This window comes from Nannospalax galili, unplaced genomic scaffold (assembly GCF_000622305.1).
Source record: "Nannospalax galili isolate Female #2095 unplaced genomic scaffold, S.galili_v1.0 scaffold139, whole genome shotgun sequence".
In the NCBI taxonomy this organism is placed as follows: Eukaryota; Metazoa; Chordata; class Mammalia; order Rodentia; family Spalacidae; genus Nannospalax; species Nannospalax galili.
Window position 1 is genome coordinate 1,684,104 of NW_008345884.1, and position 16,283 is coordinate 1,700,386.

General features: G+C 36.1%; 1 protein-coding gene across 3 annotated transcripts in view; it reads left to right on the forward strand.

Moving 5' to 3' along the window:
* Positions 1–16,283, forward strand: part of Nipbl (NIPBL cohesin loading factor) — a 185,678-nt gene that overhangs the window by 114,530 nt on the left and 54,865 nt on the right. For all 3 annotated transcript variants that reach the window (XM_017800336.2, XM_029567775.1, XM_029567776.1), the window contains exons 11-14: positions 9,018–9,200; positions 14,991–15,188; positions 15,419–15,490; positions 15,571–15,660. In XM_017800336.2, the coding sequence (XP_017655825.2) occupies positions 9,018–9,200; positions 14,991–15,188; positions 15,419–15,490; positions 15,571–15,660 (543 nt within the window). The remainder of the gene's footprint in view (positions 1–9,017; positions 9,201–14,990; positions 15,189–15,418; positions 15,491–15,570; positions 15,661–16,283) is intronic.

Below are 16,283 nucleotides of genomic sequence, written 5' to 3' on the forward strand. Positions count from 1 at the left end.
AGTGCCACTTCTTTGAACTAACGATTACACTTCTATTTGGAGTACATATTTTCACCTGTTGTTTCTGTAGTCTGTGCACTACTGAGTGCTGACCATTAAAATGCATTATTAGTCACCTTTTACCTAGCACATAATCTAATCTATCTGAATTCTCTTCAGAATTCAGCCTCTGTGCAAGAGTGCTGTTGCTGAGAGTGTATTTGTGGTATGCTCTATGAATTCCTGAACTGAAGATTATTGGTGTGTTGGACTGAAGAGAGAGCTCATCAGTTAAAAGAACTTTTGTCGTTCTTCTAGAGGAACCAAGTTCAATTCTAGATGGCTTACAATGCCTGTAATTCCAGCTCCTAGGGAATCTAATGATTCTGGCCCCTTTAAGCACTTGTACTCAGAGGCACATACTCCCACAGAGACTCACACACAGACACACAGACACACACACACACACACACACACACAATTAAAACCAAAAATAAAATGTTTCTTAATTTTTAAATATTTATTTGAGCAGTTTTATAATATAAGTTTCAAAAAGCTCACACAAAGATTTAAGTATCAATGATATCTTTAGGAAGTATTTGGAGAATATTACAGAAATTAGTCTAATTTGTAACTACTTGTTAAGTGTGGTTTTAGAGCAATATTTTGAAATTTTGTGTCCATAATTACCATTTATGAAAATGTTTGGTCAGATTATTTGTAGTAATAGTTATTGATGTGAAGAGATGCATTAAGTAGAAACTTTTTCATACAAATTAAATTTATTGAGCTGGAGATACAGCTCTGTGATAGTGTTTACCCTAGCATACCTGAGGCTGTAGGTTCAGTTGTTAGCACAATAAAAGAGGGAGGCAAAGAGAAACAGGCAGAAAGAAGAAGAAAAAAAAAATTTAACATTTGCCGGAGATGTTCTCACTACTTACGATTTCATATCTCAAGTCAGCCCCAAAATGTAGATTCTATACAGTTCTTCCCAGGCCTGCAAAAACAGGCATATTAATATGTCTTAGTTACTTTTCTGTTGCTGAGATAAACTACCCTGACAAAAGCATCTTAAATGGAAAGAAGGGTTTAGAGCAAGTCCATCACAGCAAGGAAGTCAAAGAAGAAGGTACCTGAAGCAACTGGTCATATTGTGTCCTTCATCAGGAAGAAGAGAGTAATGAGTGCTGACGCTCACCTGGATTTCTCTTTTTTATGCAGTCTGGGACTCCAGCCCAGGGAATAGCACCACCCACTTTTAGGATGAGTCTTCCCACACCTTTTAACTGAATCAAGTTAGTCCTTTACAGATAGGACCAGAAGCTAACCTAATCTAGATAATCTCTCACTGGTGTTCTCAGAGGCTTGTCTCACATATGATTCTAGAGCCTGTCAAGTTACATATATATATATTTTTTTTTTTTAATTTTCATATATATGTGATTGACATAGGAAGGGTTAGCAGCTAATTCTTATTTTTAAAAACTTTCTATTTAGGAAAGAGATAATCTTTAACATAATAAATTCACTTATATTTTTATTTTTATGTGTATGTTTTGCCTGCATGTATGTAAGTCCACTCATACATGCAGTGTCAACAGAGGTCAAAAGAGGGCATAGATCCTCTGGAACTGGACTTCTGGACTGTTGTTAGCCACCATGTGGGTGCTGGGAACTGTACCAGGGTCCTCTGCAAAAGCAGCCAGTGCTCCTAACCTCTGAGTCAGCTCTCTAGTTTCTAAATTTATTCATTTGGGGGGGGCAGAAGTAAGAGTTGGGGGGGCGTTTTGAGACAGGATCTTTCTGTAGCACTAACTGGCCTGAAACTCAATAGGTAGTCCGGGCTGGCCTTGGTCTCACGAAGATCCATCTGCCTCTGCCTCCCAGGATTAAAAATGTGTGCCACCACACCCAGCTTCACTTATTCTAAAAAAAAGTTAATGTAGCCTCCCTTAAGAGAGTCTATGCAGATACTAAGGTAATGAATACCTAATTGATTATACAATAAACACAATGGGTTAAGTACAGACCCTCTTCCCTTTCCAACAAAAATTACTCTCTGGCTTCTAATTATCCAACTTTTTTAAATTCTCACTTAAACCCACTATAAATTATAGTACTGGAAATAATAGAATCCAAGCTTTGAATCTTAACCTTTCAAAACTTGGTACATTCATATTTTAAAACTGAGAAACCAATTTCCTTCCTGCTTTGTGCAGCCCAAATGAATGTTGTCATAAGAGCTTTCCTGTAGGTATAGGAAAACAGAAAATACAACTTTTAACTGATTTCATCTAATAAAAATTTCAAAAGTCTTTATATGTATATTGTTTGTAACTAATGTATATTTGAAGATATTGTTGCTGCGTTTCATTCTTATTACACTATACATAGCAAAGAGCCATTTTTGTCATTTACATAATTACTACCAAGAAAGCATGTTCTGATGGTCTTATAGTAATTTGGCAACTGAACATTGATGAAGTCTTTGTTATACTTGCATCAATATTAGAACTATAATTCTGAAACTGTATTAATTTTTTTTTCTTTTGCCTGCTTCATTTATAATAGTCTTGACACAAGCAAGCTAATTCCTTGGTGTTTATCGTCATTAGATAGACCACTTTTTTGCAAGAATGCTTGCCTGTCATGGTCAAGATACTGGTTTCAACACCTAGTTAATACCCCCCCCCCAAAAAAAATAACAAACCATTTTCTTTTTTTTAAATCTTTTTATTGAATTTTTGTGTATTTCATACATATCTTAATCATCTTATACCCCCTTCCCCACTGATACCCTCCCATTGCCCCCACACTGGATTTCATGCATACTGTCATTTATATAAAGGCCTATCAAGTCAAGTTAGTGTCCCCTGTCACCCCTCAATGCAAGTTCATCCACTGGGGTCTAGTCAGCCTATCTAGAGTCACTCCCTTAAAGAAGATCAGCTCTTCCTTACCCAGTAATAATTAGCTGCCCAATAGTTCTTCGACTAATATTGGGGCCTGCTGCCCTTTTCCACAGGTGGTCTGTGCTGGGTTTTGTCTGCTTAAGTTTGAATGGGTTTTGTGCATGCTGTCACCATCACTGTAAGTTCATATAAGCAAGGTCCCAAGAGCCTGGAAGACTATTTCCATATGCTTGTGCACCACCTCCACTGGCTCTTAAAATCTTTCTGCCCCCTCTTCCTCAGTGGTCCCTGAGCCCTGGGTCATTGCCCTCTGTCGCATGAGGGAACTTCATTGATAAGAGTTGAGAGAAGCATTATTGTTTTATCTACCCCTTGTTCCACTATGTTCCATGAATCTTAGGTGTAGAGTTCCATGTGTCACTTAGGGTGGGCATTTCACAGACACTTAATCTCTGATCACTTGTGGAACTGTGTAATAATCTCCATCTGTTGCAAAAGAAGCTTCTTTGATGAGTGGTGACTGGGATACTTGTCTGTAAATATAAGGGTCCATATTTTGCACATAGTAAGAAATTACGTTTGTCTGGGGATATGACAGCCTTTGGATTTTCTCTAAGATCTGTGACTTCTCCAGCCATGTGTATTTGGCTTTTTTTTTTTGATCTTTTTGAGACAGGGTCTCCCTGTATTCCCAGCTGTCCTGGAACTCACTCTGTAGACCAGGCTGGCTTTGAACTCACAGAGATCCGCCTGCCTCTGCCTCCCACCCGAGTGCTGGGATTAAAGGCATGCACCACCACGCCTGGCTTGGCTATTTTTATAGTACTGCACATAGTTCCCTCCCATTGAGTAGGTTTTAATTCCAATTAGGTAACTGTTGATTACCCCCAAGATAAAAGTGCCACTACTGCCCCAGCATAGTTTGCTCTATGGTTGATTGTTGTGGCTATTAAGCCTTAAAGCTGGGAATGGACCATCAATTAATGTTCTCCCTTAGCAGCTTGCATAGTGTTCTCCAAAACTATGAGAGCTAATCTTTAGGGAGCTAGCTTCCAGGTCAGTTTCAGCTCCAACAAACCATTTTCTAATGACCCAAACTTTATAAAGAGTATATAGTGATTCCATCAATAAGGTAGGTATCACTTTTTTTTTCATTTTAAATGAATTGTAATATGATATGAATCAGAGGCCATCAGACTTTTTTTGTGAAGGACTAGAAGTAAATACTATTTCAGTACAAACCATTTTTATAATTGTTCTTTAATGTGATCTACTCTTTTCTTTGCATTCTTCTACTTGAGGACATTTTAAGGTTACAATGGCTAAAAATAAACATCTTCCTGTAGCTTTTTAAAATTTTGTTGAGAAAATTTCCTTGGGATAAGTTTCCAACAGTGGTATTGCTAAAAAATTTTGAGCACCATTTGCTGTGTTTTCTATTTTTACACATTTAGCAGCCTGAATGCACACAGGTTGTGCATACCTATGGAACTTGGAGGTAGAGCCTGAATCATTAAAAATAGCCTCAGATAATTTTTTATATTACAGCTAACTTCAAAGGTATTGTTTTGTACAACATAGTGAAAACTTGGCCTTTTCAGTAAGTAGCTGTCTCCTTGGAAGGGTTATGGTGCTTGCACACCTTTAGTCCTAGCACTTGAGAGGCCAGATTAGGAGGGTCTTGAGTTAAAGCCACCCTGGGGTATAATAAAATCCTGTCTAAAGGGGAGGGGAATCATGAGAAATGGGTACAGTGCTATTTAGAAACATTTACATAAAAATAATTTCTAATGAGTTAGAAAGCTCTTACTGCTCTTGCATTAAACTGTCTGTTTCCAGAACCCACTAGTGGCTAACAACCATCTGTAACTCCAGTTCCAGGGGTATCTGACATCCTCTTCTGGCCTCTGTGGGCATCACACACACTCGCACACTTACATGCATGCAACAAGCATTCATACATAGTAAATAAAATAATTTTTAAAGGATTTCTGAATAACTTAAGGTTTTATCTTAGAAGGGCTGCAAATGTGTATCATTAACAGCTTTTATATAAGAATTACCAGTAAAAGACAAGGTGTGGTGGTGAGTGCCTTTAAACCCAGCACTTGGGTGACACAGGCAGGCAGATCTCTATGAGTTCATAACCAACAAGAGCTACACAGTGAGACCCTGACAAAAGGACGGAGGGAGGGCATGAAAATTACCAATATGGAAAACAATATTACCAATGAATTACCAATATAGATAACAGGCTTTCTGATACAGAACAGGCAGTAGTCTTATCAAATTATAATGATTAAAATAAATGGTTCATTTTGAAAATGGCAGTCAACTGATTATTCTTCATTGAATCATTACCTTAAGAAATTAGACAGAGCCTATTTATACTTTGGGTTTGATTAATCTTGAAGGATCTTTTCAATATAAGTTGACTTTCCTATTTGGAGAGATGTGGCAACTGCAGAGTATAAAGCAGTTTAGCTTTTTTTTAATTGTGATCTAACGTAAAACATAAAATATACATTGTATCTGAATGCACACACATTAACAGTACTTATCCTTACTATAGATAAAACACTAGCATTTTCTTCTCTCTGACTTGCATACAACTGATAGTCAAGAACCATAAATCTAGTTTTGCAATTTGCTTATAAGTCATAATTTGTAAATTACTAAGTTGGGGCTGGCAAGATGTCTATTTGCCACCAAACCTGATGGCCTGAGTTTGATCCCTAGGACCCACCTGGTGGAAAGAGAGAAACAACTCCAAATCATATACCTATTCACTCATTATCTCTCCTCTTTCTCTCTCTCTCTCTCTCTCTCTCTCTCTCTCTCTCTCTCTCTCTCCCCTTTCCCCCCCTCATAATTTATTTGGTTTGTTTTTGATTTTGGTTTTTTGAGACAGGGTCTCCATGTAGCCCTAGCTGGCCTGGAACTCACTATGTAGGCCAAGCTGACCTCTATATCTCAGCGATCCACCTGTCTCTGCCTCACAAGTGCTAGGATCAAAAGTATGTGCCACCACACCCAACAATAAATGTAATTTTTAAAATTAAAAAACAAGGTTCCCAGTAGCTTGGACTGGACAGATGGCTCAGAAGTTAAGAACACTGATCGTTCTTGCAGAAGACCCGGGTTCAAATCCCAGCACCCACATGACAACAAACAATTGTCCATAACTCCAGTTCAAGGGGATCCAACAGCCTTTTCTGTCCTCTGCAGGCATTGCATGAGATGGGTGCACTTACCTACATGCAGACATAACACTCATACATATAAAATAAAAATAATAAATAAATTTTTTTTTTAAAAAGCGCTATGTGGGGCTGGAGAGACAGCTCAGCAGTTAAGAACACTGGTTGTTCTTGCAGAAGACCCAGGTTCAAATCCCAGCACCCACATGGCAGCTAACAACTGGCCATAACTCCAGTCCCAGGGGATCCAACAGCCTCTTCTGTCCTCCACAGGCATTGCACAACACAGGTGCACTTACCTACATGCAGGCAATACACGCATACACGTAAAATAAAAATAATAAATAAAATATATTTTTAAAAAGCACTATGTAAATTTAAAAGAAGACATACCAGCACATATATTATTGAAATTCTTTGTATTACTTTTAGGAGTATTTCCCAGATGCCATCAGAAATTTTGCCATCTTGTTGGCAGATTTGAACCTGGCTTCTCTTCCCTCAGCCACAGATAAATGACTGTTAGCTAACCTTCTGGGGTTTTTATTTAAAAATAAAAAAATAAGCTGGGCGTGATGGTGCATACATTTAATCCCAACACTCAGGAGACAGAGGCAGGTGGATCTCTGTGGATTCAAGGCCAGCCTGGTCTACATAGTGAGTTCCAGGCCAGCTGGAGCTACAGGGAGACCCTGTCTTGAAAACACAAAAAAAATTCATAAATAAAACTAGAAAAGTAATCCTAAATATGCTTTAGATTTCTCCCTTATCAAAATTAAGGCAATTTCAGAATTACTCTGAACCACCAAATAAAATGTAAATCTTTGTTTATTTTTCAAGTCTTCTCAATGGTGCTTTGTCCCTGTTGCTCTACTCCCTTAAATTAAGACTTTCCCAGAGTTCTTTCTCTGAAGTCAGCCTTTTATGACCTCAAAACTTTTATTCACCAGCTTTCCATACACATGCAGTCACTGAATATTTTAGTCCCTAATTCAGTCTTCCTGCCTATCCCTACCAATTACTAGTATTACCTCTTTGTTAGGTAGAACTATTGCCATGCTCCTCCATTCTCATGGGTGTCAAGGCTGCTCCTCTGCTCACTCTGGGCTGAGGCCGCTCTTCTGCCTGCCCTGGGCTGAGGCCTTTCTTCTGCCCTCCCGGTGCCATCTTCTGTCGTCACTGCTTCTGCCCAGTCCCGGACCCCAGGGCTAGTGAGGAGACCGTGTCAGTGGAGCCACATTCAGACACAGGAAACCAGGTTCAGTGACACAGGTCTGATTTATTGCAGGAAGGCACAAGCTTATATAGGGGTAGTGGTCCAATCACAGCACAGCAAGTAGGATACCTTATTAGTGTAACAGACTTAGTGTCCTATTAGCATAACAGACTTAACGCCCTATCACAGAATAGCAGGTAGGATGCCTCATTAGCATAATGGGTTTCAGACTACAGAGCTTGGATTTCTGGGAACCACATGACCCTGACTGTTGCAATATCTAAATGTTGCAATTTGGAATTCCAAGGGTGGTGATTAGGGAGTGGCAAGCTCTAGGCATCAGTCTCACGATCTGCCAATGGGAGCAAATGTCATAAGGTGGTCCTTGTGGCTCCAGCGGTTGGGCCATTGCCTCAGGCCTGCTGTATGGTTGTCAATAAGACTTTCACCCTAGGCTCAAGCCTGTCTCCCACAATCTGTATTCTTAGAAAATCAGAAGAGTGAAGGTTCCTGAGCAACCCTGTCATAATACCAAATAAAATCCTCAGAAAAACAAAGTATTATTTTCTCATTGAGATTAATAGGTTGCCTTCTATATCTTAAGTAATTGGTTTATATTTTAGAGATTTTGAAATATGTCTTAATTGATACCCATTTATTTTTCTGTCATGATCTGTTTTTATTATGTAAGCACTATTATTTGAATGTTAAAAAAGTTTGTGTTGATTATAAGTTAATAATATTTGCTGCTATAAACCAGTAAGAGTAGTATTTGTTCCTAACTTACAAAATTTTTCGTGTAAGACAACATTTTTATTTTTCCACACAAAGATTTATGTACTTAAGTGATGTAAAATTGTAACCTTCATTAATCATCAAGGATAAGTTATCCTGAATAGTGTTTGCTACTTCTACTTTTTTTTTAACTGCCAAAGTGATGCTAACAAACTTTTTCTTTATAGAAACTATGCATGTATAAGTATGTAAGTTTAGGTGATAAAATGTTAATGATATTAACTGTAGTTTGCTTGTAGATCTGTCTTTCCTTTTCATGGGAAAATATAAAACTTTCATAACAGACTTGAATTTATTTTACTGTTTTCAGTAAAATATTTTGATCTATTCATCCAACTGTACATGCTTCTGTTTTAGTTAATGAAATATATATTGGTTTGTCTTTATAAGAAAATTTTCCATGGTGTTGAAGGCATTAATTTGTTTCTCAATAGACAAAGTGATAGGTAAAAATGTTTAAAGCTTTTATCCCAACTACTGTAGGCAACTTCCAGAATTATAGAGGAAGATAAAGAGGTGGTGAGTGTCCTCTGACTTCTCATTTGTACTGAAAAGTTACATTATTTTAAGGCTGTTAAGGCCTAGTCTATACATAATTGAAGCCTTTATATTTAAAATGATGATAAAGGAAACAGCAATGTGACTCAATGGTAGCATGTTTGCCTAACATATGCAAGGCCCTTGGTTCAATCTGCAGTACCTCAAAAAAAAAAAAAAGATAATTAGCCTTTGTTATTATGGTAATAACATTATATTTCAAGTTTTATAAATGTATATAAATAATTTTATTAACAGTTTAGGGTTAAGAATATTGCAATTGTAAATATGGAAAAGATTTTGGTTTTATAATGCTAAGTTGGTTAAATTTTTTATATTCAGATTTAAATTTTTTTTTTTACCTTTCATTAATAGGTAGTATAGATCAATCAGTGTTAAAAGAATTACCCCCTGAACTCCTGGCAGAAATTGAATCTACCATGCCACTTTGTGAACGTGTGAAAATGAACAAACGCAAGCGTAGCACAGTTAATGAAAAGCCAAAATACGCTGAAATCAGTTCAGATGAAGATAATGATAGTGATGAAGCTTTTGAATGTAAGTATCATTTAACTTTTTTCAAGAATTAAAAGGCAGACTGATATGTGTCACATAATTTGGGGGTTAACAAGAGCAGTTACCTTAATTCTTAATAACCTAGTATAGTAAGATTTTTTTTCTTTATGCTTTAAAAGTGTATGAAAGTTAAGATCAGTTGGCACCAAGGAAAATAATTTTTAAATGAGCTATAATTCGTATTAGAAAACACCAGGTATGTGTCTATTTGTATTTAACCTTTATTGGACTCCTAATATATTGTAGACATTGAAAATAAAAATAAAATGTGACCCCTATCTCAAAGTCTCAGTCTAATGGGGGAAATCTGTAAGTAAATAATTGTAGTACAATTGTAATAGTAAATATAGGATGCTGTGGGAGCACATTGGCATCAATATCAGAGTGGGGGTTCAGAGAATGCTTACTGGAAGAGGTGACACTTGAGTTGAGTCTTGAAGGACACGTAGGAGATAGCCAGATAAAGAAATATTTAAAACCATACTATCACTAAATTATGAATGGCTTAGCCACATTGTGGATTATCTGTGTGGTTTGGACCTGGCTTCTCCTTTTTGCCCAGCTGTGTCCTGGAATTCCTCCCTTGTTTCACTGTTTTCCAGAGCTGGCTTCTTCACTACACAGCTACCTCTCTACAACACTGTGATCACCTGTCTTTGCACTAGACTTGCTATACCTCGCCTGTCTTCCTACTGGTCCACTGAAAAAGTTCTTCTCTTTTATCCCTATCTTCCTTCTTCTGGAGCAAGAGAATTGAGCCTAGCCAAGAGGGGTCAGCAACCTTGTTTGACTTAAACGGCATTCAGTGGAAACAGACTATGGGAGATCTTCACTTGTGTGCCAACTGACTTAGTCATAATGACCAAAAGAAGTGGGAAGACCACCAGTGTGTTCTACCTTTTCCACCTAGTGTCTGTAGATTGAGGTGTGACAAGCAAGGGCAGGAAGGACAGATGCATGCTGATATTTTTAAAGTGTATATTGCCGATGGAAGCTCTTCACCTCCTCCAAAGTTTTTGATCAATGTTCATTTATTCTAACCTTTTTAAAATTGTGAGCTCTTCAGCTAGAGCAGTAGACTATGAATACTGAACAAATTTGAACAGTTTTAATTGAAATAAAATATCCAGCAAAGATAACCTGACATATGTATGATTGTTACAATTTGTATGATGAGATGTATTAACATACAGTATATTAAAATGGCTAAAGTTATTTTTTTATTTATAATCAAACATTTTTGTGATACAAGGACATGGTTAGCTCTGGAAAGACAAAGGAAGTTTGGTGACCCAGAAACTCGTTCACTTTTGTTTGCATGTCTGTCTATTCCCTCTCCTCCGTACTATCACCATTTCTACATTCCTTACTTGCAGTTTTATTTTAAATTTCACATAATCTCCAGTTGCTTGATAGTGGCTGCCTGCATTGCTAAACTGATGAATATTACAAAGCTACTAACAATAAAAGGAAAGGATAACATATCAGAAATGTCCATTGATTGTAAAATAGGGAAGAGAAGAACCGCATGTTTGCCATCAATGTAGAAACATTTTTGTTTGCTTTCTATTATGGAAGATATTATCTCATTTTGTAAAAGTATATAGCTTCATCTTAAAACCACAGATCCCATTATATCTATGCCCAAATATATTGAAAGCTAATATCACTTCAAGAACTTGAGCTTTAACATCTACTAGGAAAAAGGAAATTTTCTCTGGGTTTTTAAAGAGGTTTCAGAGTAGTTTACTGTTTTTCTTGGTTTATTTCAGCCCAGGTGACTATGCAAAAGGGTACTCTGGGGGTCACTGACTGGAGTGGTAAAGAATGTTCAGTTGAATGTGCTATTCTTTTGACACATGTGATTATGAAAGTTGGACTTCCTTTAATTCCATTAACCATTAATGCAACAGGAATTAGACATGACTGGTTACTCAATGCAATATAATAATTGACCCACTTAGAAAAATAAATAGATTTTTTTGAAATTTTTTTAGAGGGAAAAGGTTTTATAACCTGAAATCTTTCCCTTTTTTTCTGTTTAAAACTGCATCAAATTATTCTATTATAATATTATTTAACATGTAAACAGTATTGCTATGCATAAAATAAAATATGGTTTTAAACATATTATATATAGCCCATAGCATAGTGCTTGATACATCATCCTTCTAATTTTTTATTTATTTTCATTATTGTTGCTGTTGTTGAAGTTCTTTCAGTTACTAGAAGGACTTAAAAGATGATACTCAAGCCAGACTTGGCAGTTCATGCTTGTAATCCCAGCACTGCAGGAGGCTAAAGTGGGAATCAACTCAAATTTGAAGCCAACTGGGCTACACAGCAAAACCCTCTCAGTGTGTAGTTTGGTATAGAAAGCTTACCCGCCATGTTCAGGGCCCTAAATGTCATCCTTAACACCAGAAAAGAACAAAATAAAGATACTCACTGTGGCAAGTTGAAAAAAAAGTTCAGTTGTTAGTTGACATAAAGAACCAAGTTGCCATTTTACCACAACAAAAACAGTAGTGAAAATATACTACAATACAAAATGTAAATGTATTTTGAAGACAGTAGTTGGAATAATTATGCAGCTTTGAGATAAACTTTTTGGAATTTAAGGTTTCCCTGCAGTTTAATTAAATTGGTTTATTAAAATTTGAGACTAAGGAAACAGTTTTGTTGAAAAGTTGATGAAAAGGTCTGTCCTGGTTTCTTTCAATTACTATGATAAAAACACTGACCAAAACCAACTTGGGAGAAAAGGGTTTATTTTGTCTTATATCTCTCAGGTCACAGTTCATCACTAAGGGAAATCAGGGCAGGAGCTGAAACACAAACCATGGAGGAGTGCTGCTTACTGGCTTGCTCCCCTCACCTGTTCTCAATTTTCTTTCTTATACAACTCAGGACCACCATGCACAGTGGGCTGGGCCTTCCCACGTCACTCAATAATCAAGAAAATGCCTCACAGACATGCCTAAGAGGAAATTCCCTCAACTAGAGGTTCCCTCTTCCCAGGTGTGTCAAGTTAACAGTAAAGCAGTCCAGCACAGGATCAGGCCAAAGAATGTTTTTAAAAGTTGGGCCTAACAGATTTGGAAACCGAAGTACAAATATAAGAATACTGGAGACATAGAGAAGGTAGAGAGGGAAGGTAAAAAAAAAAAGGTAGAGGTGAAATTTGAAAGCAAAGGTAGAGAACACCCAGTTCTTAAAATTGAGCCCCCGTCCTTCCTCTATTTTTTTCTACAGAATTCGACAATGTGTCATAAAACTTGTTAATTTTTTCACTCTATTTTAACCCAAACTGTTCAAACTTTAATGAATATGAAATGAAGATACTGTAAGGTATTAACCAAGACAGCATGCTGTATAATTTCTAATGACAAGATTTTCAAGCATTTTCTATTTGTAGAAATTGAATGCTAAAAGATTTCTTATGAAATTAATTTAAATGTAGAAAAACTAAAGTAAATCTATCAGTTTGGGTTTGTAAGTATAAGACCTTGTACTTGAGATCATATTATACTTTTTCTGAGCAAGTTTGTTAGTTGCCAAATCACTTGGTAGACATTACAGTAATTGTTGAAAGAACATTTAGTGAATATTATACAAACACATGGTCTTCTTCTCTCCCCATCTCTTTCTATCTCTCTCTCTCTCTCTCACCTTTCTTTACATTCTCAAGCTCTGTAGTTCCTATTTGAACCTTTGAGACAATGAAGGTTCACAAAAAGTTTGTAAGTATAAGACCTTGTACTTGAGATCATATTATACTTTTTCTGAGCAAGTTTGTTAGTTGCCAAATCACTTGGTAGACATTACAGTAATTGTTGAAAGAACATTTAGTGAATATTATACAAACACATGGTCTTCTTCTCTCCCCATCTCTTTCTATCTCTCTCTCTCTCTCACCTTTCTTTAATAAATGAGATATCTCATCTTTAAGAGAATATGCTAGGGCCAGGTATATTCTTTAATCCCAGCACTAGGGATGCAGAGGCAAGAAGATTTATGTGAGTTCAAGGCCAGCCAGAGCAACATAGTGAGGCTATGTCTCAAAAATAAACAGAAAAAAAAATTTTTTTTAAAGAGAATATGCTAGGGTATACCTTGATCATAAAGGGGAAAGAGAGATTCTACCTCCCCTTACGTACTTCATAACCAAATTCACACACAATTATAAAATAAAGAATTGAATATTTGAGTATATTCACTTATACTTTTTCTTCATAACAATTCTTACTATGAAAAAACTGGCCCCAAAGAAAGTGAAAAACAAATTACCTTTTCTGCCATGTTGTCCATAGATTGGATAGAAGAGTTCAGTGCTGGAAAACAAACTAGATTCTTGAGTAGAAATAATTATGGCAGCATATATGGTTAGGTTAGCCAGGATATGGACATTTATTATTGACAGAGTAATATTGACGCAAGTATAAATAGAATACATGAGCCAGAGATTGACATCTTTAAATCAAAGCCACATAAGGGGTTCAAGAGATTTGTCTTAAATATTTGTGTATTGATGACAGTTACGGATTCAAAAAGAGGCCAGTCAGAGTTTGGAAGGGATACAGACAACAGACTAGAGAGTTTTATCTTTGTCAGCAACAACCTGACAACAAGTTCATCAGAAAAAGGTCCATATTGCACAAGCCTGGCAACCTGAGTCCCTGGAATCCACATAAAGATGGAAGGAAAGAACCAACTTCACAGAGTTGTCCTCTGACTTTCACACACACATGCACACGCACACACACACAAAGTAACAATAAATTTTTTAAAAAGAAAGTGTTATAATCTAAAGGGTGGGACAATCAGCCCTACCTGGTTTTAATAGGTGGTGCCTGCACACCTAGACCAGATATAGTAAATATTTGTCACTTGTACTGCCCTCTAGCTGTCTCTGCAGAAGTATCTAGTCTTTCTTCTGAAGTGAAATTCTTTCTTGGGGCTCAGAATTATTTTCAACTTAACGCTCTAGGAGGCTCTTACCAGTTGATATGTTAGATGAAATCTGTTTGCCACAGAGGCCCCCATCAGTATTGGTGATTTTTGCAGAATGCATATAAACCTCTGGAAAGATGGGGAAAAGATTGAAGGTAATATATACATATATATATATAAACATGCTTATAGCATGCATAAGCTTAGACGTTTCTTCCTTGAGTTTAGCAAGCTTATTGTTGGAGAACTGTATTCAGTGTATTAGTGTTTACAATTCTGATATATACTATCTCTGTAGGTTTGTGATGTTAGGTCATCAGAGTCTGTGGAATTTATTGCTAAGTTGTGAGTGTAACTTAGCTGTTAATTGGTGGAATACTTGGTTACCCAATATTCTGTTAATACTTTCTCAAAAGCTGACTTTTTTCCCCAAACCATCCTCCCCATCAAAAATCTAAATGCTATAAGATGGTTGTTTTTTATCGAAATTCTAAATAAAGGTTGTTGTACAAGCCTTAATTAATCTTGAAGTTTCCATATAATCCTTACTGATGTACTAAATAGCTTTCACTGAAATGTACTCTATGTTTTAATTCTTAGACACTTCCTGCTGGTTTATTACCAAGGTGGAGTCATGTAAAAATTTAGTTCTAGATTAAATCACACTAAAATTCATGATATCCTTTCTATACCATAATTTAAACTTCTGAATAGATCAACAGAATGAATTTGTTACCCCGTGTAGTTTATTGTAAAGTACAGTTTTAATAGTCTTCATTTAAGTGAGGTAAATTATTTGTCATGGGGATTTGCTTCTAGCCTCTAGGAAACGACATAAAAAAGATGACGATAAAGCTTGGGAGTATGAAGAGCGGGACAGAAGAAGCTCTGGGGATCATAGGAGAAGTGGCCACTCTCATGAAGGAAGAAGGAGTTCAGGAGGTGGTCGTTATCGAAACCGGAGTCCATCCGATTCTGATATGGAAGATTATTCACCTCCTCCCAGCCTTAGTGAGGGTAATTCATCAGTATCAGTAGATTTCTAAAATTGATTTAAATGTAGGGCTTTAACTTTGAAGACTATTTTTATCTTATTATGAGCTAATTACAGCTTCTAATTTTTAATTAAGATAAAATATATGTTTAGATTTTTAGTCATTTAATTAATGTTCAGAAACTAGGAACACAGGTAGAAATATTTTACATTGTTAGTCTTTTATTTCAGTATTTCTTTTTGTTTATTTTAGTTGCTAGAAAAATGAAGAAAAAAGAAAAACAGAAGAAAAGGAAAGCTTATGAGCCAAAACTAACACCTGAAGGTAACATTTTAGTTTATTTTTATAGTCCTCAGGTTTACTTATCTACTTGAAATGTATACATAATTTTTTTTCTCTTGCAGAAATGATGGATTCTTCAACTTTTAAGAGATTCACAGCCTCAATAGAGAATATTTTGGATAATTTAGAAGATATGGATTTTACTGCATTTGGTAAAATCAGTATAAAAAATGTTTTAACCTCTTGTCTTTGTCCAGCTTCTTTTTGAAAATTGCTTTAGAGAATACAGAGCCATGGTCTGTACCATCAAGGAACTTGAAATCTAATCAGTTCAAGTTGATCAAACTGAAACTCATAAAACCAGGTTCTCAATTAGTCAAGTTTTGATAGATGATATAGTTGATATCTTAAGAATCCTGAGATTATAGCTATCACAACAGGTTAGAGTAAGGAAATATGTCTGCAAGTCAGATTTTCATTCCCCAAATAATGAGAAACAAGGATGCAGAAATAGGAATCTGTTCATCAGTTCACTTATTATGTTGGCCAATATTTGTTGAGTACTTAACTATGTTCCAGTAGGATATAAAGTACAAAAATGCATAAGACCTCAGCCCCTGTATGTAAGAAACAAAGAATCCAATACAGAAAACAAAATAGTATACAAACTAGAATATCACATGGCTAATACTGTATTCATATATTACTTTGGTAATAATATGTACAGGTTGTATCCATAAATGTAACAATGTAGGTTAATAAGAACATTGCTTAGACTATACTGACCTACTCTTTACATGAAAATCATACAAAATATAGCAATTTTGATATCCTT